Below are 27,168 nucleotides of genomic sequence, written 5' to 3' on the forward strand. Positions count from 1 at the left end.
TAAAAGCCAAGAGATACCAAAATAGAAAAAATACTAATTATTATTTGAGCCACAACTAATTTCATCTTCTTAGAAGACATCACTGGGTGCATAACATGAAAAGAGAAATACAAAAAATATGATAGGGTACATCATATTACCAGCTATAAATTAACTTGCAAACATATTGCTGACATTTGAAGCCATTCTAAATGCAGTAGTAATTGGTGTGTGTGTGTGTGTGTGTGTGTGTGTGTGTGTGTGTGTATCAACATATAATTTATTCATTTATTTAAATACTTAAGAAGTGATGTTATAGCAGGCCTATGTCAGGGTAAACACCATACTACCACCATGGTATAAAGAATATCACCACTATGAAATCTGGAGAGAGAAAAACATATTATTGATTTAAAAAAAAAAAAAAAGAGGATGGTCTGAAAAGTTCTTGGCCTCAACAGAGATGGCAACATTATTGGCATGATTTTTTTCTCTGAGTTGTACATCTCTTATAAGCATCCATATGAAATTGCAAGTCATTCTATCAAGTAGTTTGTTTTATGCAGCTGTCTGAAGCAAAAGTATTATCTGTATCCCTTGAAATGGAAAAAATTGAGTATAGTGCAGTTATAAAATTCTTTGTAAAAGAAGGTTTAATGCCAAAAGAAATTCATTCGAAGTTCATAAAAGTTTATGGGCATTCTTCTCCTTTGTTTTTGACAATTAAGAAATCGACTGCAGAGTTTAAACGTGGCTGTACCAACCTTGAAGATGATCCATGTGAAGGATGTCCAAAAAGTGTAACACCAGAAATCATTGATCAAGTGCACGATATAGTACTGGATGACTGGCGAGTCAAAGTGCGTGAAATTGCTGAGACTATAGGCATTTCAAAAGAACGTGTAGGATATACTTTGCATGAAGAATTGCAAATGAAAAAGCTTTGCTCAAGATGGGTGTTGCGCTTGCTCACAGCAGATCAAAAACGCACTCGCATGAAAATCTCTGAATGGTGCTTGGAGCGTTTTTAACAAGAATAAATCTGATTTTGTGTGTCAACTTATTACTATGGATGAGACTTTGATTCACCATTACACATCAGAATCCAAACAGCAGTCAAAACAGTGGACAGAAGCCAGTTATGCAGCACCAAAGAAGACAGTCGGTTCCATCAGCAGGAAAGGTCATGGCATCGGTATTTTGGGATGCTAAAGGCATTTTGTTTATTAATTATCTTGAAAATGGTGAAACAATACCCAGGGAATATTATTCCAATCTTTTAACCAGACCAGACAAAAAAGTTTGTGAATAAAGACCCTGTTTGCAGAAGAAAAAAAAAAATCATTCTTTCATCAGGACAGTGCACCTGCTCACAAAGGTGTTTTTGCAATGGGAAAATTAAGGGATCTGCACTATGAATTGTTGGAACATCCACCCTGTTCCCCAGATTTGTCTCCCTCTGACTTCTATCTCTTCCCAAAACTAAAACTCTTGTTGCTGGTCAGCATTTTTCTTCGAATCAAGAGAGTATTTTGCAGATCTTGCTGAGAACCACTACAGGGACAGGATAATGGCAGTGGAGCATCTCTGGAATAAATGTATTAGTCTTAAGGGAGATTATGATGTAAAATAAAAATAATTTTGAAATTATAAATTCGTTTTTTCATTGTTAGGCCAAGAACCTTTCAGATCACCCTCGTGTTATTGTGTGTGTGTGTGTGTGTGTGTGTGTGTGTGTGTGTGTATAAACTTCAACTGTTATGAATGTGTGTAGAAGACCAATGTATAAAGCATAAATAGAAACATATGTTGTGTACATTTTGTTTTTGGAGGACTTCAGCTAGGGCAGCCAAAGTACTCATCAAATATAATCTTCATGCTGCTTTCAAACTGCACATTCAGCTAACTACATTAACCATTTTCCTAAGGATCAGCTTCATCCTCTTGCACATCTTGGAGTGTAAAGTTTCTTGTATCCTCAGTTTAGCCTCAACTTCACTATTAGTATTAGCAAATTCCAGCGAATGCACTGCTGGGGCATTTGTTCCTTCTTGGTTAGTTTGAATGCCATATTATTATGCAAGACCCCATGGAGTCAAAGACTCATCTGGGAGGTCTTTTTATCATACACACAGTCATCATACAGTGCTTTAAACACACTCAAATTCTCTGCAGACACCACACTCTCAGGGAAGGCATTCCAATCATTCACAACTCTGCATGAAAAAAAACCTGCTTCTCACTCTCCTACTCACACCCTCTTTATACAGTTTCCAGGGATGACCTCTGGTTCTCCCCTAATCTCCTACTATTTTCTGTAGAACTTCTCCAGCATTGATCCTATAACAACCACTTACTGTAGGTCTCCATCATATCTCCCCTCTTCCTCATGTCCATCAGACTGCAATTTGCATCTTCTCAATCTTTCCTCATACTCAACATTTCAGAGGTTAGAAACTACCTTAGTCAATCGCCTCTAGACCCTTTCCAACATCTCTTCGTCCTTCTGAAAACCAGGTGACCAAATCTGGGTGCAGCAGTCCATGTGTGACCTAATCAAAGCCTTATACAATGGAACAAGAATCGCCCTACTTCTACAAGTCAGTGTCCTATGCATCATTCCCAGAAGCCTTTCTGTTGTCTTCACGGTTTCGGTTATGTGTTCCCTAAATTTCAGATCATTATCCACTATCACAACCCCATCTGCTCTAGTTTGACTGTCAACTTATCATGAGGTACTCTATCAAAAGCCTTTGCGAAATCCAAGTATATTACTGTGTGTCCTTCTCCTCTGTCCAAGGAAGCACCCACTTTATTGTAGTAAGTAGATTACTAAAACATGACCTCCCTTTAGCAAATCCATGCTGTCCATCAAAGATAATACCATTGTTATCAACCCAACTCTGTATCCTAGTTCTCACAAGCTTCTCCAACAACTTAACCACAACACCTAACACAGATAAGCCTATAGTTTGATGCTTGAGTTCTATCACCTCCTTTATGAAGTGGCACAAGCTTGCCCTCCTTCCACTCCTTAGGAACTTGACCCAGTGCAAGACTTGTATTAAAAAATATGTTAAGGCCAGCATCAACTCCCTAGCACATTCCTTCAGAATACATGGAGATATATTATCAAGTCCCACAGACTTATTTACATCTAGTTTGCTCAACTCCCCATACACCTCTTGCTCACTTACAGTCAGTCTCTCAGCTTCTCTCAATCTCTGCATGAAGTCACGTTCACAAGATTGAAAGACCTTTATGAATTGTTCATTAAGTATCTCCACCACACCTTCTGCAACAGCTGTCTTTATAACATTTTCTCCAATCAATGTCATTTTTCCATAATCATTCTTTCTTTTCCTAGCTACATATTGAAAGAACTCCTTAGGATTCTTTTTGGCTTCATTAGCTAACTGCTGTTCATGCCTCACTTTAGCTACCTTCAAACCAAGTCACTCGCTTTGCCTGGTTTTTGTAGTCCTCGTGGAATTGGTTATTTCCGCTTCTCTTATGCTGCCTACATAATGCCTTTTTCTTTGTATTATGTGCTTAATCTCTTTATTCATCCATTTTACACCTACCTTATTTAACCTTCTCATCTTTGGAATACATTTAGACATTGCGTCTACTAGATAGTTTTGAAAATCCCCCAAGCTGCATTGATCTCTTATTCTGTGCATGGACAACTCCTCAATTCCATGCTACACCCGCAAGTTGTCTCCTGAGCCCTTCATAATTCCCCCCCCCCTCCATGTAGTTCCACATGCACTCGTTTCTCACAGAGGTCCTCACATTGCTGGCAACCACCCAGGTAATCACCTCATGGTCACTCTCACCAATTGGTGGATGATTTGACACCTCATTTATAATTATATCCTCTGATGAGATGACCAAATCCAAGGCCCTCAATCCTCATGTGCCCTCTGTTACATACTGTCTGAAGTAGATATTCCTCATAAACTCGCTCATTTTCTTTACTTCCAGTTGCTATCTCATTGTTCCAGTCTATATTGCCATAATTAAAATCTCCCATAATGATCACTCTTTTCTTATTTGCTTAGCTAATTTGATTATGCATTTCATAGTCACTACCATCCACATTACCTGGTCTATAACAACATCCAACTAAGTATTTCATTTCATTCACCTCTATCTCACACCATACTACCACAAAACCACTGGCACTATTTCCCTCTTGCACCTCTACTTTGTGTGGACATAACTCTTTTTCTATCATCAATAACATTTCCCCTTCCCTTTTTACCTCTTCTATCCTCAGGAAACACATCATACCCTTACATCTCTATTCCTGTCAGGATGTCATCCTCATCTAACCATGTCTCACTTATTCCAACAATTTTTGAGTCGACAGACTCAATTAGTGCAACCATTTCATCTGACTTGTTTCTTGCACTTCTAGCATTTGTATACAAACACAACAGCTCATTCTGGATCTACAGCTAGTTCCACTGATACCACTCATTCGATACGATCTCTCCATGCTCGACTGGGGGCCATTTCCCTTTCTGCTTATTCATTTTAGAACCCCTCTTCAAATCCACCTGTTTCCTCTTGATCCCAGGTCATCCCATTCCTTTCCTGTCTATACATGCTCTCGCATCCTCTTGGGGCATCCACCTTTCTCACGCTGTGTACCTGTCCACCCTGAGCCTTCCCGTTTCCCTGTTCCTCTTGCACACCCATTCTGTCATTTTCGATACTCATACCACTCACTTCCTCATTCATAACCACCTCTTCAATCTCTCCTGCTATTCCACATCACTACCCACTGGATCTGATTCATTCTCTGTACTCACTTCTCTACCTTCCAGCGGTAGTCTCTCCAAGTGATTCGCACTATAACCACTGAAATGCAGTCCATCTCTCTTATATAGTTCACTTTGTCCTTCACGCACATTAACAAACTGTATTCCACTCTCTTCACACATTTCAGCCAACATATCATTCGTAATCCTTGTGTTGGATTCTGAATATATAGAGATTGGAGTAATTATTATTTGCTTCAGAATCCAAAATGATCTTCCATCATAAAGGCTAGACTTGTAAATATTATTTAATGTAAACAACTTATTTTACAATTTAATATTCATATAACTACCTTAATTTTGTCTAATATTTAATTAATTAATCAAAGATATATGTATTAATAATGAAAAGACTGTATTAAATATTAAGCTATTTTATTTATTACTATATTAATATCATAAGAGTTTGTATTTGATAATTTAACTGCGCATTAATTGAAATGTAAATATTCTCTATTTATTCCTATTTGTAGAAGTTTAACGTTATGCAATAGTTCAATTTTATTATTTTGTTTTGTTGTCACGGAGACGCATGTAAGTAAGCGAGTGCGAGTTTTGGAACACCACGTGAGAAGGTTTATTGAAAAGAGTTTTGGAAAGAAATCACGAGAATAATTTAGGTGGGAAGAATGGATACAAAAAGGGAAGAACGCTGAAAATATAGAGAGATTAGATAGATTAAAAGAGAGAGAGAGAAAGGAGAGGATTGGCATTAGGTTGGAATCGGAGTATTCGGGAATCGCAGTGCGATAATAGCGAGTCGGCAAGTCACTCAAACAGCTAATAAAGTCTACTAGTCGAGAAGCAGTTAGCTAATAAGTTGTAGAATAACAATTATAGCTACGGAAAGCAGCTGAGAGACTATTAATTAGACTAGCGATACTTGAATTGAGATATAATTTCAGCGCTGACCTTTCAAGGACATAAAGAACCTTGAAGTAAGGCACAAAATTACTAGAGAATAGTAGAAGCTGTAAAGTTGAAGTTTACCGTTAGCTGTGTTTAGAATTATAGTGCCTAAAGAATTAATTGAATGCTGGAGGAATGAACAACTGTGTATATAAAACTTAAAGTTAAGGAATTATTGTGTTACTTTAATTCATGAGTGATTAGTGGTGCTTCATGTAAGAACGTCTGATTATGTGTATTGTGACCGTGAATTAATTCAGTTAATGCTTTGAAGATTTATTTTAATGAGTGCCGATTATTGTTAAAAGTGTTTACGGTTATAAAAAGTGTTTGTGTATAAGTTGATGAAGATAGAAGATTATCGGTAAGATTATTCCAACCATTAATATTCCTATACAGAGAAGTGTGAGAGTTTCATCCTAGAATTTCCTTGTTAACAGTAACTATTATGAAGATTAGCTGAAGTGTAAATTTAAAAGTGTTTGCTTGTAAAGTGGTGTTACTGCGATTTTATTGTATTTGGAACTTAAGGAACTGTGAGAAGAGTGTATTATAGAGATAACAGATTTACCATTGTCTGAGTTTGTATGATTGTACTTATCAGAGAAGCTAAAATCTTTTGTGATATCTTAATTACTGAATTGAAGTTAAGTGTAAAATTTGTGATTTTAAAATTAAATGTTTTTTTTTGTTAATCAAAAGTTGTATTTTGCCTGAATCTCTTTTACTGTACCATCCATAAAATATTCGAACCAAAGCAGGTGAATTAAGTTAGTTAAATATACTCGGCCAGTATATATATATATATATATATATATATATATAGGGTGTTCGGGATAAATTTGACATATTTATAATTAATTATATTTTTCCGTAAGTTACATGTATTAACACACACTTCTCTTCATTTAAAAGTTTGGACCCTTCTTCATTCATATACAAGATGTCAGAAAGGATGGATAGCTGGAACCCACCTGAATCATGGAAGAGAATAACTTGTATCATGATGATTCGTGCCCGCCATCAAAATAAGGATATTACGACTGCTGCCCAATGCTCCCTGAATACAGTAAAAACAATCAGGCATGAACTAGAGACTTGCAATGGTGACTACGAGGATGTAGCAAGAAGAAAGATCCCTAGCAGACGATCTGATTGCGTTCGTACAGCAGAATTCCTCGCAAATCTGCAGGAACAGGTGTTGAAGAACCCTGGCATTGGAATTCGGGCTTTGTTCGTGGAGTTGCTAACTGTAGTCAAGCCCTGGATAACAAGGGTAGCCAATGGTAGGCCGTATGTATGGCAGCAGGATTCGGCCCCTTGCCACACCTCTGGGAAAAGTCAAAAATGGTTGTCTGAAAATTTCTACGACTTCACCAGTCCAAATGTTTGGCCTCCAAACTCCCCAGACCTTAACCCCATGGATTATTTTGTATGGGGCGCAGTTGAAAAAGACACCAATCGCACTTCCAGTAATACAAAAGCCCAGTTAATGGATAAAATTAAAACAGTTTTTGCGGCCCTTCCCAGGGAGACTGTAGCATCAGCTTGTTCGAGGTTCCGAAGCAGAATTGAAGCTGTGATCGATGCTAATGGTGGTTATTTTGAGTAAATCTTGTTGATAGTATTGTAATTAACTCTGCCTGTAATGTTTTTTTGTCAATTCATTAAATTTAATAGATACAAAGAAGATTTTCTTTTTCCTTACGAAACTGTCAAATTTATCCCGAACACCCTGTGTGTGTGTGTGTATGTGTATATATATATATCTATATCAAGGAGAAATAGTTGAGGGTTGATTTATCTTCAATTCTTGAACTAATTCAGATATAGAGTGGCACAGTCTATAAATATAAATTTTCTCTATATTTGCATTAGAAATCAACTAGCAACTATTTTCTTAGTTATTACGATGTTCTTAACCTAAATGTCGGATCCAAAGTATAGATTGAGACGAAGTAGGATCCAACACTTGCTCTCTGCCTCATCTCACCAAGTCATACCTAGGCAACATGCTTACTACCCTTCCTGTCACACTATTCTCTTTTATTTGTCTAAGCAGCCTCCTGATATCCATTCTGACGTGCTCTTTGGCCTCTGTCAAGTCATTCGTACCGATTAAAACCAACTCCATTTGCTTGCTCCCTCCTAATATCCAATGTCTCGCTCTACTCATTTTACTGCCTAGAAAACACCTTGTGAACCCTCTCATCCAGCACATCTTTAATAATGGAGTCGGCATACAATGCTACTCGTCTTTCATACCTACTTGATTTGTTTTAATCATTTTCACCCGAATTTTCTTAATTTCACTCCACATCTATTTAATTTCTTGTCTCATCCAACCGAACTCAACTTTTGAATCTCGTGTCACATTCTCTCTATCATTCAATCTTTCTAATTTTCGAACTCTCGACCCCCCCCCCCCACTTCACTGTTTACCAGTTTTAATTTGTTTTCTGATACTATGGTTAAAACTAGCAACTACTATTACACCCTGATACCTTCACTATGTGGAATTTTCAGTTATCATGATGTAACATGAAGAGAAAATTAAATAAAACCCCTGTATAAGAGCTAATACATAAATTACTTGGATGCAAGAATATTTTTCTTTCTTTAAGTAAAATATATAACAAAGTATTTGTTGAACTAAATAATAAAAGAAGGAATATATTACATTTGTGATATAAAAAAAAAATTAGCTAAGTAAAACAGAAAAGATTAGTCATAATGAATTGTATGTGAGAGGCTAGAGATTAAAATATTAAGTAAATTCTTAGAAAATTTGGAAGAGGGATTAATTTAGAGGCTAGCAAAAGAAAAACAATAGACTACCGCTCGGGGTCAATTCCCGGATTTAGACATTGTCACGTGCTCGCCAACCTCAGGATGTTTGGCAGAAAAACGCCACCCTAATTGGTTGTTGAAGTCGAATCCAGTGAAGGGTGGAGAAAAGAAATTAAAGAAGGTGCTGGTAGGGGTCAAGGTATAAAAGGGTTAGAACCCCCTCCCCACACACACACGTGAGGCTTTTTCCCGAAGAGTTTTTCGTATAGGTTTCACATGGTTTTCCTGAGTGTCGGGATCGGAGTTATCTCCGTCACAACAAGGAAACAAAATTGAGCGGGATTTTGATTCTGTATTTCCTATGGTAAAAAACAAGGAATGCCATTTAGCTAAAGGAAAGAAGGTATTATTAATGTGTTTCATCATCCAGTGACAACTATGAGAAAAGGAAATCTGTAAAGAAGTCGGTGTCCATGTGGTGAGTTTTGCAGCCATTGTATAGATGATTCTAAGTGTGTCCTTAATTCAAGTACGAAAAGTTAAGATCAGCAAAGCTGGTATCGTGGGAAGTCAATTGAATAAATTCATATGGAATAAGAAAGAAATTAGTCGGAACACTAAATTAGCTGTATACAAGACTGTGTTCAAACCAATTTTAACTTATGGATCTGAGAGCTGGGTCAGAAGTAAAACACTTGACCAAAGACTAGAGACCGCAGATATGAGAGTCCTGAGAAAGATTAGAAGCGTGAACAGATGGCATCAATGGCAATATCATATTAAAAATGAGGATATTAGGAAAGAACTTGACATTGTCAGCATCCAGGAATGCGTTAGCAGAGCTAATCTCAGATGGTATGGTCACTTAAATAGAATGGGAGAGGAAAGATTAGCAAAACAAGTGTTCTCTGCCAGGTTGGCAGGAAGACGACCCAGAGGAAGACCAAGATATAGGTGGATTGATACGGTACAAAGTGCCTTAGACGATAGAAATATAAGATCTGATAATGTTGGAGTCTTGACAAGTAACAGACTGATTTGGAGGAAAATTGTAGATAGGAAGTTAGTAATGATGTAATTTTTTCATGTAGTACTGTCATATCCTGTACACCCCTTGAGGGTACATGGCAGGAATTTGATGATGATGATGAAAGTTAAGATCGCATAAGCACACTTTAATGCCAAAAGAACTTAGGAGTGACAGATTTTAGGAGAGATCGTACCAGGATAGTACAATAGGGAAAAAGGTAGAGGCCAATATAGAAAACTCAAGAGAAAAAGGTACTGTAAATATCTTATGTTAACTGAAAATCATCTGCAATTGCAATCATTATTCTATTACTGAACTGTCGAAGAGACTAAGGAAAATTATACTAGGACTTTAGTACATGACTGATTATAATGAAAGTATGCTTGTTAATATTATATAAGTAATTATGTGTCCTGAGATTTATGCATGTGTATTGTAACTTATAGGAAAGTTTTAAATGTCAAAGTTAAGTGTTAACACAGTGAAAGGATAATTTAATCTACATAGTTTTAGATAGTTAAATAGAGTGAGTTGATCACATATGTCCAGGTGCTACAGCATATATACGTGTTCAGACTAATATAGGGTTAACTAATGTGTTAATTAGATCTGGGATTATACATATGATTGTGAGTTGAATTTGTTATGGCGGCATGATTGCAATACCCATATAGGATCATAGCCAAATTACTTGTGATAAGCTAATGTTATTTTGTAAATGTTTTCTTAGTATTGAGTTGAATTATATTAGAAATTGAATTGTACCATGCTAATGAGGTTAATAAACCTTTGTGCATTGATAAAACAGTTGTCTGAAATTGTTGCCCAATGCACCACTTGAAAACGTACGAACCTAATCATGCGGGAGGGGAGAATATTTAAATGAGTAACGAGATAAAGTGTCACGACTGCAATATTGTTTCGCATTCAGACATTTTAGTAATTGCTCCTTGTTTTTGTATTTAATATCTCAAACTAAATGTCCCAAAAGGTGCAGTATAATATAAATATTAGGGACACTAAGGGGAGAAATAGCTTAAATATTTGTATTTTGGGGTGATATCTCGTACATGGATAAAAGTTGAATATAGATAAGCAGAATTTCACTAGAAAGAATAATAATCATAAATTGGGACACAACACTACTAAGTTTTTATTTTTATTTTTTTGCTGGTGTTTGTTTATACTGTGAAGATGTTACCACTCATTAAGGTTATCCTTCTCCTTCCATACACATAGTGCAAGAACTCTTTAAGATTTCCTCTCTTAATCTGATCTTGTCTTCTTACTATTCTGGTCACCTTTATTGGGTGTGCCTTGCACTGCTTGTGAGCTTGCTGATCACCTTTTTCCATATATACTCTCCCCAAGATTTTCTTTCTTTGCCGGTCCTGCTTAGTGATACTACTCATCTAACTCTACCCGATTTTTTTCTTCTTGACCTTGGATGTAGAGTTTGATATTGCTTCCTTCATACATCCCTTAACTCTCTCACATGCACTGCTAACCTCCTTCCCTTGCTGATTCTTATGCCATGGTACTGCTGCAAGCCGTCTCCTAAGCTTGTCATAATCATCTACCATGTAGTTCCACATGTCTCTTCTTAACTGATAAATTTCTCATGTTTGGCTACCTCCCAAGTCAATATTGCACAATACCAGCTAGGAGGCATTGTAGCTACTTTAGTTATGAATGGATCCTCTAATGCTATCACCAAATGCAGTGCATATTTGAACTCTGAGTCCCACTCCCTCACATGCCAAGTAATCATCTCTTAGAAAGTGAGGAAATTCTATTTCCTTCCTGCCATGTGATCATCTTTCATCTTCTAATCTGTGTCCATAGTTCTGCAAAATAACTACTCAGCATTGCACTTATTGTGCTAATGCATATTGTCTACATCTTCCCTTGGCCTGTAGGCTGCATGTGTATATTTTATCCTTTAGCTTCTATTTAACAGAAGATCCCCACTACCCTTGTGTGGGGACACCTGTAACCCCATCGGGCGCGTCCCCTGGTGGCGGATCGGGGAAGGCTCGTCATAGTTTACTATGAAGGGTAGGAGGGAAATAAAATACCTCCTGCAGACCAACAGGATAGCACTTCCCTCATAGGCCCGTCTGGGGGCCTCGAAGATGGCAGCTCCACCACCAGACTCAGGTGCTGAAGGCTAATCCCCTGCACACTTTAAAATTTCACTCATTAAAAGAAATAACAAAGAGATAGCCGAACTGCCTAAATGGTTAACGACAAAGCAAGGAAAAAGGTACATGAGATATGGAACATGGAACGTTAAAAGTCTACATGGAAAAGAAAACGAATTAATAGATGAATTTATAAAATCAAGATTGGATTTGCTAGCAGTCACAGAAACAAAAAAGAAAGGTCAAGGTTGCCAGAAAATGAAAGATGGGTATATACTTTTCTATTCAGGGGAAACCCAAGAGAGTGGGGAAAACAAGGGGTAGCTTGCATAATTAAACCAGATCTCAAAGAATATATTATTAAATGGCAACTAATAAACAAAAGGTTGTTGACAATTACTATAGATTTTAAATCAGACAACCAAGTATTCACTGTAATTGTTGCATATGGCCCAAACGATAATGCCAAGAAAGAAATTAAAGATGAATTCTTCGAACTCTTACAAAAAACTAAAAAACTACTGTTGAAAATTACCGGCCAATCAGCATAACAGGAATCATTATCAAGGTCTTAGAGAAAATAGTCAAGAGGAAAATACAAGATTGGACAGAAGAAAATGGGATACTGTATCGGGAACAGCATGGTTTTGTGAAGGGTAGGTCATGCCTCAGTAACTTGCTCACGTATTATAACACGGTGACGGCTGAACTGGATAAGGGTAATTGGTTTACAGTGATTCTACTGGACCTTGCCAAGGCCTTTGACAGGATACCACATGGCATTCTAATCAGTAAATTGCAGCATATGGGAATGGACATAGGATTGGTGAGATGGATAGGAGGGTGGTTGACGGAGAGATATCAGAGAGTGGTTTACTCAGGAATAGAGTCCACACGACGGCCTGTGACTAGTGGTGTGCCACAAGGATCTGTTCTTGGACCACTGCTGTTTAATTTGTTCATAAATGATATAGGAAAGGATCTGAAAGGAACAGTTCATTTGTTTGCAGATGATGCGAAGTTGGGTAGGGCAATAGTGAATGCAGATGACGTCAAAATTTTGCAGGATGATTTGGATAGATTGGAGGTCTGGGCTAAGGAGAATGGATGTCAGTTTAATGTGGCAAAATGTAAGGTTATGCATTTTGGGGTGAAAAGATTGGTGGCAGTTTACTGCATTGGTGGAACTGTGCTCCAGGAAATTGATGAGGCACGAGATTTAGGAGTGTTGGTGGATAAGGAATTGAAATTTAGGGGACACATTGCAAAAGTGGCCAAATCAGCTCATCAAATCACTTGGTTGCTGAAGAATACATTGACAAGCAGGTTATTGTTCCTCTGTATCGAGCCTTGATAAGACCCCATCTAGACTACTGTGCTCAGATTTGGTCACCTAGGTTTCTTCTTGATGGGGAGGAGGTGGAGAGGATCCAGAGGTGAGTGACCAAGATGATAGCAGGTCTGTGGAATGAACCGTATGAGAACAGGTTGAGGATTTGTGGGTTGCAAAAATTGGTTGATAGGCGGAGGAGGGGAGATATGATTGAGACATTCAAATTACTGAAGGGTCTCTATAAAATTAATTCAGAAGATATTTTTGAGAACAGGGCTGGTTGTGGGAGGACTAGGGGAACTGGGCAAAAGTGTGGTTAGTAAAGGCGTTAGAGCTGGGTTCTTTACTTTTAGAGTAGTGAATGAGTGGAATGCACTCCCTGAGTCTGTGGTGGATGCTGTGACAGTGAATGAGTTTAAGGCGAGGTATGATAGATACTGTATGAATGTCATAGTTGTGATGAATATGATTTGGGGCCTCCCTCGATGAGTCTAATGACTCCCTGGAGTTGCCCGTAATAATAGTAATAAAACAATTGAAGTTCAAGGGCATATCATACTACTAGGAGACCTTAATGGCCGGGTAGGGAATCAAGTAGATGAAGAAACGAAACAAGTGTTGGGATCACAAGGAGAAATAACCCGTAATAATAATGGAGAAAGAATAATAAATCTTTGCCTTACAAATAATTTAGTAATAGCGAATACTATGTTCAAGCATAAAGAAATCCATAAGTTTACCAGGGAAGAGCCCAATGGAAACGAAAAATCTATAATCGACTACGCCATCATAAGCAGATCGTACTGGAAGTATACAAAAAATGCAAGAGTCTACAGAGGTCCTGAAATAGGCAGTGACCACTACTTATTGGTATTGGAAACAATCCATAAAATAAAAGTTGAAAAATGTAGAAAAAGTAGCAAGGAAATAAATGTTAAGATAAAGAACTACAAACTAAAGAAAGAAGAAACAGCCATTGAGTATAAAAGTAAAGTAGAAGAGAAGATGAAAGTAGAAAAAGAGATATATGAAGACCAAGATGTAGAAAACCTATGGTACAGGATCAAAACACTTCTTCTAGAAACAAGCAAAGAAATTTGTGGTGTATCATTAAATAATAAACAGAAGAAACATAAAACACCCTGGTGGACTGAAGAACTAAAAGAAGAAATTAAAAAGAAAAAGCAATTATGGAAGAGATATATAACATCAAAGCTGCAGATTGATAGAGAACTATACAACAACCAAAGAAATAAAGTTAAAACCTTTGTGAAAGCAGAGAAAAGAAAATGCTGGGAAGACTTCAGACATACTTTAGAACAAAATTTTAAAGGAAACCAAAAACTCTTCTATAACGTTTTAAGAAGAATGAGGTCAGAGAAAGAATGCCCCATAAAGTTTATCAAAAATAAGGATGGAAAGTTACTCACAAATTCCGAACACATCATGGAAAGATAGAAACAGTACTTTCAAGAATTATTGGAAGATGCAGGATACGGAAAAAATAGCACCCTAAGAGCAAGACACAAAAGCAAAATAGAAGATCAGAGTGAAGAAATTCATGCAAATGAACTGTTAGCAGCAATAAATAAAATAAAACTGGGCAAATCAGCAGGCCATGACCAAATAACACCAGAAATTGTAAAGAATTTAGGAACGAAAGCCATAAAATTTCTTTTACACCTATTCAATGTTGTATGGAAAAAGAAAATTATTCCCAAAGACAACTGGGAAGTAGCTATAATAATCCCTATATTTAAGAAAGGAGACAACCGCAAATGTGAAAACCATAGAGGAATTTCGCTTTTAAGCGTTCCAGGAAAATTATATACCCGCATTTTAGAAGCGAGGCTTAGGAATCAAATAGAGGACACACTGGATGAAATGCAATATGGCTTTCGAAAAAATAGAAGCACACAGGATCTTATCTTCAGTCTTAGACAAATATCAGAGAAAACATTAGAATATGGAAAAGAACTACATTCATTTTTTATAGAATTTGAAAAGGCCTTCGACCGAGTTCCCAGACACTTAATATGGCAAACATTAAAGAAAAACAAGATACAAGATAACTTAATAGCAGCCATACAAAGCCTCTACAAAAGTAATAGAAATTATGTAAGAACCAGTAATAATAGATCAAAAGAATATGAAACAAATGTAGGAGTGAGGCAAGGCTGTATCCTCAGCCCTCTTCTCTTCATTTAAAGGCATGCCAAACAAAAACAAAAAAAAATTCCACTTAGGATACAGGAAACTGAAAGAAACCAGGATTTCACATATGGCTTTTGCAGATGATGTAGTGATTCTAGCAAATACAGCTGAAGATCTGCAGTACAATATCAATATTTGGTATGAAGAAACAAAGAAAAGGAATATGACCATAAATATAAACAAAACTAAAACAATGATCATATCTAGAAACCAACAAAAACACATAATAAAAATAGAGAATCGCCAACTGGAGCAAGTCCACTCCTTTAAATACTTGGGATCATATATACAAGAAGATGGTAGACTAGACACAGAAATTAACAACAGGATAAGAGGGGGAACAAAGCTATTCTATGCAATGAAAGGCCCACTCCTAGATAAGAAAGAAGTCACCCAAAATACCAAAATGGCAGTGTACCGTTCAGTGTTTCTACCAACATTAACATACAGTTGTGAGTCTTGGTGTTTAACAACAGGAAACGGAAATAAACTACAAACAATTGAAATGAAATATCTCGGGAAAGTGGCACAAAAAACAAGACTAGACCGAATAAGAAATCAAACCATAAGAGACAGCCTTCAAGTTGCACCTCTGAATCAATTCATGACACAAGCCCAAATGAGATGGTTTGGACATCTCAATCGAATGGAAGAATAGCAAAAACTGTACATGAAAGCCAGAAAATAGGAAAAAGAAACATAGGCAGACTCAGGAAAGGTTGGCAAAAAGAAATTAAAGAAAACTTGGAAAAGAAGGAAATTAACTGGAAAGAAGCTAAACAACAAACCTTGGACAGGATGGCATGGAAATCTCTTTGGCAAAATCTTGACACTTAAAAGCATAAGAGATCATAGACGAAGAAGAAGATTACCACTACCTTCCATATCTGTCTTCGTGGTGGTCTACTCTATTGGTTCTGGTTCATCTGCTGTCACCATCAGTATTATCTTCCCTTTCCTATTCTATGTTTTTCCCTGAAAATAATATACTCTTCTATGTTTTTCCCTGAAAATAATATACTCTTCTATGTTTTTCCCTGAAAATAATATACTCTTCTATTATATTATACTATTTTCCCTGAAAATAATATACTCTTCACATTCTCTCTCTTTAACTACATCACTTTAACTACAACTACATCCACTATCAACCAAGTCTCACTAATGCCTGTACACTTGGTGAGGTTGTACCAACCAATGACAAAATTCTCCCTCATATTGTCATTGCTGCTGGCATTAGTATACAAATGCTAGCAGCATCCTTTTAGGTCCACGACCGCCTTTACACCTTGTATTGACTATCCCGTTCAATTTTATTCTGAGAAACTAGATTCTGCATTTCTTGGTCATTATTGCATTTGCTTCTTCACTTACTCTCTCTTCATAGCATGCCCCCCCCTCCCCCACCAACTCAGCTGCATCCATCTCCAATAGCTCCTAGCATCTCTAATTTTGCATTTTCATTCTCTCTTGATGAACGATGCTTTTTTGAGATGCCTACATTCGAATCCATTTAAGTGATTTCCATCAGTATTAGTAAGTCCTTTCATTATCAGATAATCTTTATTTCATTATTATTGAAAGTTTTTATAGCCCATTTTATTAATGATAGATCAAAACAAAGCTCTGGTATTCTGCATGAGCTGAGAAAACAGTAAAAAATATTATATACTTCTAATGTTGTACGTTAATGATTTCTAGATGTAATTATGAGGAGGGTTAGTTTATTGAATCATTTGCTGAATATTGGAAAGAGGATTTCAGAGAACTTCATTATATGACTGTAAAATTATATATCATCTATTCACAATTAATTCAGATTATTGCATGTGGCAGTTTAGATGATTATTAAGAGAGACCACCAAGAAGTTAAGGACTCATCAAGGGAGGCCACATATCACACTACCTACATTCACCAGAGGAATCCATTACAATCATGCACCACTCAAAGAAATCTAGCTCTCACTCTATTCATTCTCAACTTTCACAGATGCTCCCTTGTCCTTTCCTTCACTCTCCTTAAAATGAAATTCCATTTACTGTTATCTGGTATGACCTTTTCAGAAGTTTAAGTCTTAATCATATCATCCCTCTTTGTTCTATTGGATAATGTCTGCAGTTTCACAAATTTTCAATCAGTCTTCATAACTTGTATTCTACAATTTGGGTATCTTCTTTAACACTCTTTTGTACTCCCTCTGCTGTATCAACATCACCATGGAAATCAGACCTGCACATAATAGCCCAAGTGAGGTGGTATCAAGGCCTTGTAAAGAGGAAAAATAACCTCATTATCTTTACATGCCAAAGTTTGTTTCAGCATTGTAGTTATCCTCAGTTCTAGTTGCAATCTTTGATATATGGCCCTTGAACTTCAGCTTCCTATCTACTAAAATTCCAAGATCCCTAGCCAGTTTCCACAAGCATAGTCCTGCCAATACAATGCGACATTTGATATTCAATTACCTTAAGTGCATGACATTTATACAATGTACTAGTATTGAACTAATAGTCATTTTCATATGCTCACAATTCTGGCCTATTCAATTATTCTACAAATACTGCATTCCTGCATACCCTGCCTATCTTTGCATCATCAACAGATGTATATCACCTGTCATATCCTTCCCAATGGCTTTATGTAAAGATTGAATAACAATTAACCAAGGACTGATCCTTATGGCACACCACTGGTCACTTTAAATGTTGCAGACTTGCATTCCCAATATATCACTTCTTTGATATCTATCAGTCAGTCATCCTCTTATCCATGCTAATATTTTTTAATACAATCTCATATTCTCTCAATTTATACAAATCTTCCCTGCTGCGTCCTTTCAAGTCTCACCAGAGTCTAAAACTATCATGGTGTATCCATTCCTCTTATCTAACTCAGTGGTAACATTATTATAAAATGCAATGAAATTGCTGAAATACGACTTTCCTTAGTAAACCCATGTTCATTGCTAAGTATAGATTCTCTGTCAACTCATTTCTGTATACAAGCTCATGCTAACTTTTCTGAAAATTTCACCACCACTCCAGACACATGAGGGGGAGGCCGAAAAGTTCTGATAATACCTCGAGCAAATTTGATATTAAAAAAGCAACTGATATAACCACAACAAAGAACATATCTTAAAACCCTTTAACCCCCCATGTTTCATCAAATTGTAATAATTTGTATCCTTTCTTTTAGGCTAAACTATGATCTGAATGCATTTTTGAAAATTATGGAGACAACTACTGTGTTTGAATAAAAACTTTAGTTTAATATAACTAAAATCTACATTCGACCTTTATGTCAATGTCATCTTCTGGAGCATACAACTATACACAGAAAACAAGCTACAATACAATCAAACTGGTTTGTTAAAGACACTGACCAATCGCTACAACAATTGTTGGCCTGACCTCTGGTGGAAAAAAAAAAATTATACATCAACGCTAGTCCTATTATTAGTGTTATCTGTTGGTTGTAAAAATACATTGGGCACAACAGGTATATCTATATACATATATTAACATAATGTACATTCCAGCCAGTTGGTATGGAACGATTTCTAATATTAGCTGAAGATTGGCTAGAGTCCTGACTTATGCTGGATCTTATATATTAGGTAGGCTGAATGTGTGCCATCCAGATCCTTGGAATTTACATGCCATCTTTGTTGTTGATATTTGGGTGGTTAATTAGGATTTCGCAGGCTTCCTTAAATTTTCTTTCATACCAGGTTTTTGTGCGGTGTAAAGAGCAGGTGCTTTTCCAGTTGATTTGGTGTAAGGTGTTGAGTGTGTGGTCTGAGAGGCCTTCTTCACCATAATGGTTATATTTAATGTGTCTAATGTGTTCTTTCTTGCGTATAGGGATTGTCCGTCCTGTTTCACCAATGTATGGTAAGTTACAGGTGCAGCAGATGCAACAGACTCCAGGATGTGCTAATGGGAGGAGAGGATCCTTAGAGGAGTTGAATATGTTTTAAGTTTAGTGGGTGGTTTAAAGGTGGCATTGAGGTTATAATGTTGTAGGATTCTGTTGATTTTATCTAATAATCCTTTAATGTATGGGATGGCTACAGTTTTACTGTAATCTAGATTTGTTTTTGTTGTAGTTTTATGGAGTATTTTATTAATAGTATTTTTGTTATAGCCATTATTTATGAGTGTGTTGCTGATGATTTTTAGTTCTTGTTTCAGGGCTTGCCAGTTAGAGCAAATTATTGTAGCTCTGTTTTTAAGGGTGTTAATGACCCCATATTAATGACCCCATATTTTTGTGTGGTGGTAAGAATTTTTGTGTATGTTTTGGCTTGTATGTGTAGGTTTGCAGTAAACTGAGAAGGAGAGACAGCTAGAGGAAGATGTGTGTCTAGGAAAGGAAGAGTTGTTTTTTTCCATTTCAATGGCGAATTGGATGCGTTTGTGTTGTTTGTTTAGGTGGCTAAGGAATGCATTTAAAGCTTCGCGGCTGTGGGGCCAAATGGCCAAAATATCGTAGACGTATCTGAGCCAAATTTTGGGCTTTAGACATACTGTTTCTAGAGCACGTTGCTCAAAGTCATCCATATAAAAGTTAGCTATTGGGGGGGGGGGGGGGAAGCGGTGAGCCCATTGCTGTACCTTCTTTTTGAAGGTAAAAATTGTTTTGCCACACGAAATATCTAGAGCGGAGTATGTGGGCAAAGAGGGCTGTGATGTTGTGTGGAAATATGTTCTCTAGGAGCAAGATAGTGTCATTGATTGGGACATTGGTGAAAAGGGAAGTTATGTCAAAGCTGACTAATAAATCTTGGTCGTTGAGTGTAATGTTTTTAATTTTATTAATGAAATGTGTATTTTTTATGTAGAAAGGGACCTGACCTACCAATTCCTTGAATGTGGCTGCTAATTTTTTGGCTAAGTAATAATTTGAGCTGTCAATTCTTTCAAACAATAGGACGTAGTGGTGTGCCTGGTTTGTGTATTTTTGGCAGGGCAGGCCATAAATTCTGGGCGCACGGGCATAATGAGGTATCAATTTTTTTGTTTCTTCAGGCCATGTGTGGACGGATTTGATTGATCCAGTTCCTAAGTCATTAAAGCAAGAACTTGGAACTCTCTCATCTCCAGTCTCTGATCAAATGTTTTATTTCTGATCAAGCTCTTGGATCCATAAGTTAAAATTGGTTTGAACACTGTCTTGTACACAGGATAGTTTAGTGTTTTGACTAATTTCTCTCTTATTCCATATAAACTTATTCAGTTGACTTCTTACCATACCAGCTTTGCAATTTCTGTCTATTTCCATACTTAATATGCCATTTTCACTAAAAACTATGCCTAAATAGCTGAAATAGCTGAAATATTCTAGAGGTTCTCCATTCAGGATGCAGTTGATGTTTTCAATGTTTGTCTATTTTCATTATTGCTGATTTTTATAGCAAATTTATCACAGTAGTCATTCAATTTAGTCAGAGAATCCTGCAGATTGTATTAGATTTACTTAGCAATATAACATCTGCATAAAGTAAAGAGCTGAGATTAATATTTTCAATTCTGATATCATGTTTAATGCAGCTTTTGTTTGTATTGTAATCCATATAGATGATAAATAACAGTGGAGATAATATATATTCTTGTCTTGCACCTGACATAGTCTTGTCTTTTACTGAAACTCTCCTTCAATTCTAACTGCTGTCTTACAACTCAAATATAGTCTAAGTACTGGTTGATATAATCTGTTTACACCACATAACTGTAGCATCTTGAATAGCTTTTCTTTTGACACCTTGTTATATGCCTTTTCCAGATATGCAACATTTAACCACCTAGTCAGCCATATAAATGAAATACATATTCTCATAGGCTTTGTATCCATCATATATTTCAATGTAATATTCAATGGTATTACAATTTTAATATGCACTTCACATCCATGATAACCTGGACGTCTATAGATGTCGTGGCTGGTTAAATACAGATGCAAAATGATGGTACAATATGATTATCTTGTCTATCCTTTCTTCCTAAAAATACTGTACCTTTTTTGTTCTTGATAAAAGTTAGTATATTTGCTTCTGATAGCCTGGTCTAATGCCTACAATCAGTGGCCCCAACATGTTCACAAAATCCACCCTTTCAGATTTTGATGTTTCTGGAGTTAGTATACAGATACAAGTTACCTGCATGCTTTTTTGTACACTTGCTTCTGTAGTCTGAGTGACCCAGTTGGACAACTTACAGAACTATATTCTAATCTAATGCTTTGTTTATGCTGACATTCTTGCACTTGATGTCTGAACACAGTAGTTTTTCCACATGGTGGGAGCAGAGAAGTGAGGAGTAGGTCTTTTGTGTGGCGAGTGGAATGCATTGAATGTTGTGAATGTAGACACACATTGAATCAGTTTAAAGCATGGTTGGATGAGCGTTGTGTGCAATAGTGTGTACCTCCCACAATGAATCTCCAACTCCATGGAGGTCAGATCTTAAAAAAATAATAACCTGGTACCATAAGCCAAGCATTTGCATCTTCTTGAACTTGTGAGGAATTCCTGTGTTTTAAACTCTACAGGTATAACCTGTAACTGCTTTTTGAATCATGATGACGTACATCAGGCCTTGCGTGATTTTCAGAAGAATTTGCAATGCAGGAGAGTAGAATAGTCATGCTTGCCATTTTTAGCAACAAATTACTGCATGGATAATGTGAATATTGGAAGCATTGTTATGGTATAGAAATTAATATCCATACAGTGTGTGTGCTTGCTATTATTAGGCTGAGCAGTGTAGTATTTAAATCTTTCACTTTGAGAATGAAAAACTGGTTCAGAATGAGATCTTAATGCATAATTCTGTGAAGCCAAAAAAATTATCCCAAATGTATGGGGTACATCTGTAAAGATAGGTGAAGTACTAAATAAATATAACTTTCACACAAAGTTCAAAACCACACTAAAAACTAGTGACTCTGATCTGCACACTAAAGGACATGCTCTGTCCACTATCACATCCAGGAATGTATGAAGTGTCCTATGACTAATGCTGTTTACTATTGATAGACAACAAGATCCACCTTAGAGCACAAGAAATCCATTCGCTATCATCATCATTATGGTAAGTCACGACTGGCAAGCTATGCTTTACACCTCTTCAAGCAGGATTAGATGGAAAAAAACTAACATGTTGTATAGAGAAGTCATTACAATTTTGAAAGGATGATTTTTAGTTTGCAGTGGCAATGAAATATTCTAACAAATATAGCTGTGTTAATCTGTCTAAAATTTGAGTCATTTTATGATATATCCAAAAGATGTAAGCATTTCTATTTATACAATGTTAGCAGATGTTAAGTAGAGCTTTATATCTCTTATTTAAAATCTGAATTGTTTCTTATGTTCAATGTTGCTTCTATATCATGGCAGCTGTGGCCTGATGATGCTGGTTAAAATAAGATATCTATTAACTAGTTGATATATCACTTTGTTTTGGGTATTAGATAGTACTATTAAAGTATAATGAACAAGAAGTAATTAGGTGTACAATCTATTTAATATATAGCCAAGTACAAAGTTGTTACTAACATTAAATTTCATCCAACTAGAAATATTTTGTGCATCAAATCATGGTCTTACAGATTATATATTTTTTATAAATTCCTAAAGAAAAATAATGATAATAGATACCCACTGCATAATTAATTTAAGAAAAATCATTTTGAGAGAGTTCTACAGGACACCTGAGAACTTAGGCTGTCCATTTCCTAAACAGTTGTATAGAAAGTCCAAATTCATGACCACTATATAGTTCTGACCTTATACTTAAAAAAATTTTCTCCCTAAGGAATTATTTATGGGATAAAGTGTACACATAAAAGTGACTTCACTGCAAAAGTTAAGACAAAATTAGAAACTTTGCACATACTGTGTTGGGAGTACACATGGCAAGAGATGAATTCCATGTTAGATGTATGCTAAGAGTTAATGTTAAAAGTGCTTACTATCTGAAAAACTTTGCATTGCAAACTCATTCATAATCCTTGTTACTGCTACATTATTTATGAATATTTCCTTTTTTTTTTTTAGTGTTGTATTTCTAAAAAATTTAAATTGTCCACATAAGAAATAAACCAATGTTAGAAAATTTATAATTAACATTTACTTGGACAGAGGAAGATCAAACACCTGATCATGCAGAGAAAGAAAGATATCTTGTTGAACAGATAATGAACACTGTGCTTAAAAGAAGCTGTATGCTTGAAGATTTACATTTTGAGAAGCTCAGGTAACCAATTAGTAAAAGTCCTAATTAGGCTGTATGATTTTTTAATTTTTATAATTTTATGAAATCATTTTTAAACCATAAATTCAAATATAAACAATACTAATGCATTTAGAGCTGGTAAGGCTAAATTAGATGAGAAAAATTGCTAAATTGAGATTTTTTTTGTAGTTTTATAAATCACTAGGGGGGCTACCCCACCTCCCTGGTGCCTACCCCCCCAATTTTTGGGCTGGTAGGTCATGACTGATTATATGCAGTTGCCCTTGTGTTGCACTACCTTTAGGGGAGAGAGCCACTTACCCAATGGTAGCGCAACACAAGGTTGACTCGCAGCAAAGGTGGAGGAAGCATCACACATTTCGTAGCCTTCCAAAAGTCATGACCAACCAAGGTGACGTCACATCTGTTTCGAATTTTATATCACATCCGTGGCATAAAAATGTTTCAAATTTCTGCTTATTTTAAATTCCTGGACGTCTCTAATTAAAGGAACTTTAATGGAAGATAGATAAATAAATACAGTAAGAAAAAATAAAGAGAAAAAATAATTTCATGAATATGTAGAGTAGATATTTATAATCCTGCATAATCATAAATAAACTATATAAACCCTCTATCACCTTTTTATTTTATATAGAGTAGATAACAAATAACGTGACATATAAAAACATTTCAAATTTCGTCTTATCTTTTTATAGATACAGAATAGATTTATAAAGAGAATAGCAGAGACTCATTAAGGAAGGCTATGTACTATACACACCGGCTATCATACTTATTCTTGAATTCATTCAAGATTGCACTCGCAACATTTAATGGTAATCCATTCCATTCATGCACTACCCTATGAGAGTAAAATCTAGCCCTCACCCCCTTCTTAGCGGCATTCATTCTCAGCTTCCAAGGACGCCCTCTTGTCCTTTCCCCACCTTCCATAAATTGAAATCCTGTATGACCCTTTCAGAAGTTTGTAAGTCTTAATAATATCATCTCTCTTTCTCCTGTTTGCTAGTGTCTGCAGTTTACAAATTCTCAATCTGTCTTCATAATCAATATTCCACAATCCTGAAATCATCGTTAACACTCTCCTTTGCACTCTTTCCAATATATATCAGAATCACAATGGAAACCAGGGGACCAGACCTGTGCACAATAGGTGTGAGGTCTATTGTGCAATAGTGCACAATAGACCTCGCCTCATCAAGTGAGGTCTTATCAAGGCCTTGTGAAGAGGCAAAATGACATCCTTATCTTTACACGTGAATGTTCATTTCAGCATTGCAATTATCTTCTGAGTTGTATTTGTTTGCAATCTTTGCTATATGGTCCCTGAATCTCAACTTCCTGTCTATTAACAGGAATTGACAGGAAAAGTGCAGTATAATCAGAAATTCAGGCCAAAAATTCAAGATCCATAGCCTCGGTTTCTTCTAGCATAATCCCACCAATATAATAAGACATTGGATATCTAATCACGCTGAAGTGAATAACTTTACATTTACTGACATCCATTTTCCCTTGCCCACAATTCCAGTCTATTCAAATCATTCTGCAAGTGTACTGCATATAAACAGCATTCCTGATTATCCTACCTAACTTTGCATCATCAGCAAATAGCTGTATATTGCTTGTCAAATCCTTCTCAATATGATTAATGTACAGATATGACAGTGGACCAAGTGTTAAATTGTGAATGAATAAAATTTACTAAGGAATGTTTCATTCATAATTTGACAAGTTAAAACCCTTGAAAAGGATATGCTTGTATTTTAGTATAAGTTGTATATAGCCTGACAAATATTGGATACCATAATTAGTGTAAAATACCTACTAAACTGTATGTTAGACAATGAATTTATATACATATTTTCTGTTAGAATTGATATAAAAGAATTGCCATGTAAATTGCATATAACCAACTGAGATTCTAAGGTCAAAGTACGTGGGCAAGACACCGGATTAGTAAGTTGCCTCAAGCGGTCACACGTGCATACAGCATGTGGAGACCTAAGTTTTCGGGGAAGACGCTATGAAAAGGCAAGACTCACGATTGCAAAGGAATAACGTGTCAGGTGAAAATTTAGGGTTACAAGGAGTCCTGGTAGGGGCTGATATAAAAGGGCTAGACCCCCCCCCCCATAAAACTTTCTGTCTGGAGTCTGTTCTCTCTCTTTCTCTCGGTGGCAGAAGTTGGAGGTGTCGGCTCGTGATTAGAGGGATCACGATTCCAAGCTCTATGATGAACGAATAGTGGATTTTTGAAGCAACGGGCAACTCACGGAAGAGATAGTGGTCAGATAGCATGCCTTATGGATGCAGAATCGCCTCGTGCTAAGAATATTCTAGGCATAGATGATCGGTATGCAGACTCCATGAGGACCAACCTAAGCTGACAGGAATTTTAGCCTTAACATAGAGGGAAGAAAATGTTTGGAAGGAAAGGAATCCAAGAATCGAAAGGACAAGCATGCAGAATCCTCGAGTTCAGTATAGTAAACCTTTAATCAAGTAATGTGAGAGAGGAAGGTAATTGTGACTTAAGAATTGAGACTCTATCTAAAATTAAGACAGAACTGTGATATTTTAATCATAGTCGGTGAGCAATATGTGCTATGTATTATATTATAATTGTACTTGTGTTGATTGCTAGCTATGTATAAGAGCTGTAGAGATGTCTAATCCAGACAGTTTGATTAACACCCAAAAGTCATTATTGATTTTATAATCTAAGAATGCTTTGAATCTTTGAACATAATGTTTTTGTAGTATCAATTACTGTGTGATGTATATTGATTAATTTAACTTTGTAATCTAGTAGTACAGAGATAATTGAGAGTTCTTTATTCTGTATGATGATTATTATATTAAATAAACCTTTTGCTCTTATTAATTTGGTTGCCTGTGTCTAAGAATCCGATGCACCGCTCTTAAATTATTCGGATCTAAGCGGGAGGTAATTGTTAATTAAGACCACGACTGAAAACATGGTTGAATTAAAGAAGGTATTGATAATTGTTAACTTAGTATAGAAATAGATTAGATTAACCACGTGCATATCTGAAGGTTCACTTCTTGACTGAGAAGTTTTTCCAATCTAAGGGTTCTGGGTAGCACAGCGGAACAAATAAATTTTCCCAGAACCTTAAGAGAAGTTAACTTCAGAAGCTTTGTTACTAAGAAGTTGGCTTAACCTTGAGACAATCTCTTTGTAGATCAGACTAGCGCATGTGATAATCTGAGGGGATGAAGGTATATAATAGTATTTTTATATATAGGTGCTGCTGAGATTGGACAAATTATTCAAGAGATAGTTAAGTAAAGGAGGTAAACCATAATAAGTAAATTTTACCTGCTACGACGACACATAACACAAACACTGATCCTTGTGGTACAACACTGGTTACCTTTTTTAAATCTTGCAGACTCGTATGCTCTGTATACCACTTTCTGATTCCTGTCAGTCAGCCATCCTCTTATCCATGCTAATATTCTATAGCCCAAATCCTTTTCTCCAGTTTATGCAACAGTCTACCATGCTATAATCTGTCAAAAGCCTTAGCAAAATCCAGAAGTATCATGGTGTATTACATTCCCCTTGTCTAGTTCAATTGTAACATTGTTATAGTAAGTTGCTAAAACATGACCTTCCCTTAGTAAACCCATGTTAGTCATTGCAAA

At 36.2% G+C, this 27,168-nt stretch overlaps 1 protein-coding gene across 1 annotated transcript in view; it reads left to right on the plus strand.

The window, feature by feature from the left end:
* The window catches only part of LOC150103079 (uncharacterized), a 65,407-nt gene that overhangs the window by 27,992 nt on the left and 10,247 nt on the right, over positions 1-27,168 (plus strand). Inside the window, exon 4 of the mRNA XM_090398152.1 lies at positions 23,376-23,490. Within this exon, the coding sequence (XP_090254278.1) occupies positions 23,376-23,490 (115 nt within the window). The remainder of the gene's footprint in view (positions 1-23,375; positions 23,491-27,168) is intronic.

This window comes from Typopeltis vanoorti, chromosome 9, assembly GCF_054136105.1.
Source record: "Typopeltis vanoorti isolate ZY-2024b chromosome 9, IOZ_Tvanoo_1.0, whole genome shotgun sequence".
NCBI lineage: Eukaryota > Metazoa > Arthropoda > Arachnida > Uropygi > Thelyphonidae > Typopeltis > Typopeltis vanoorti.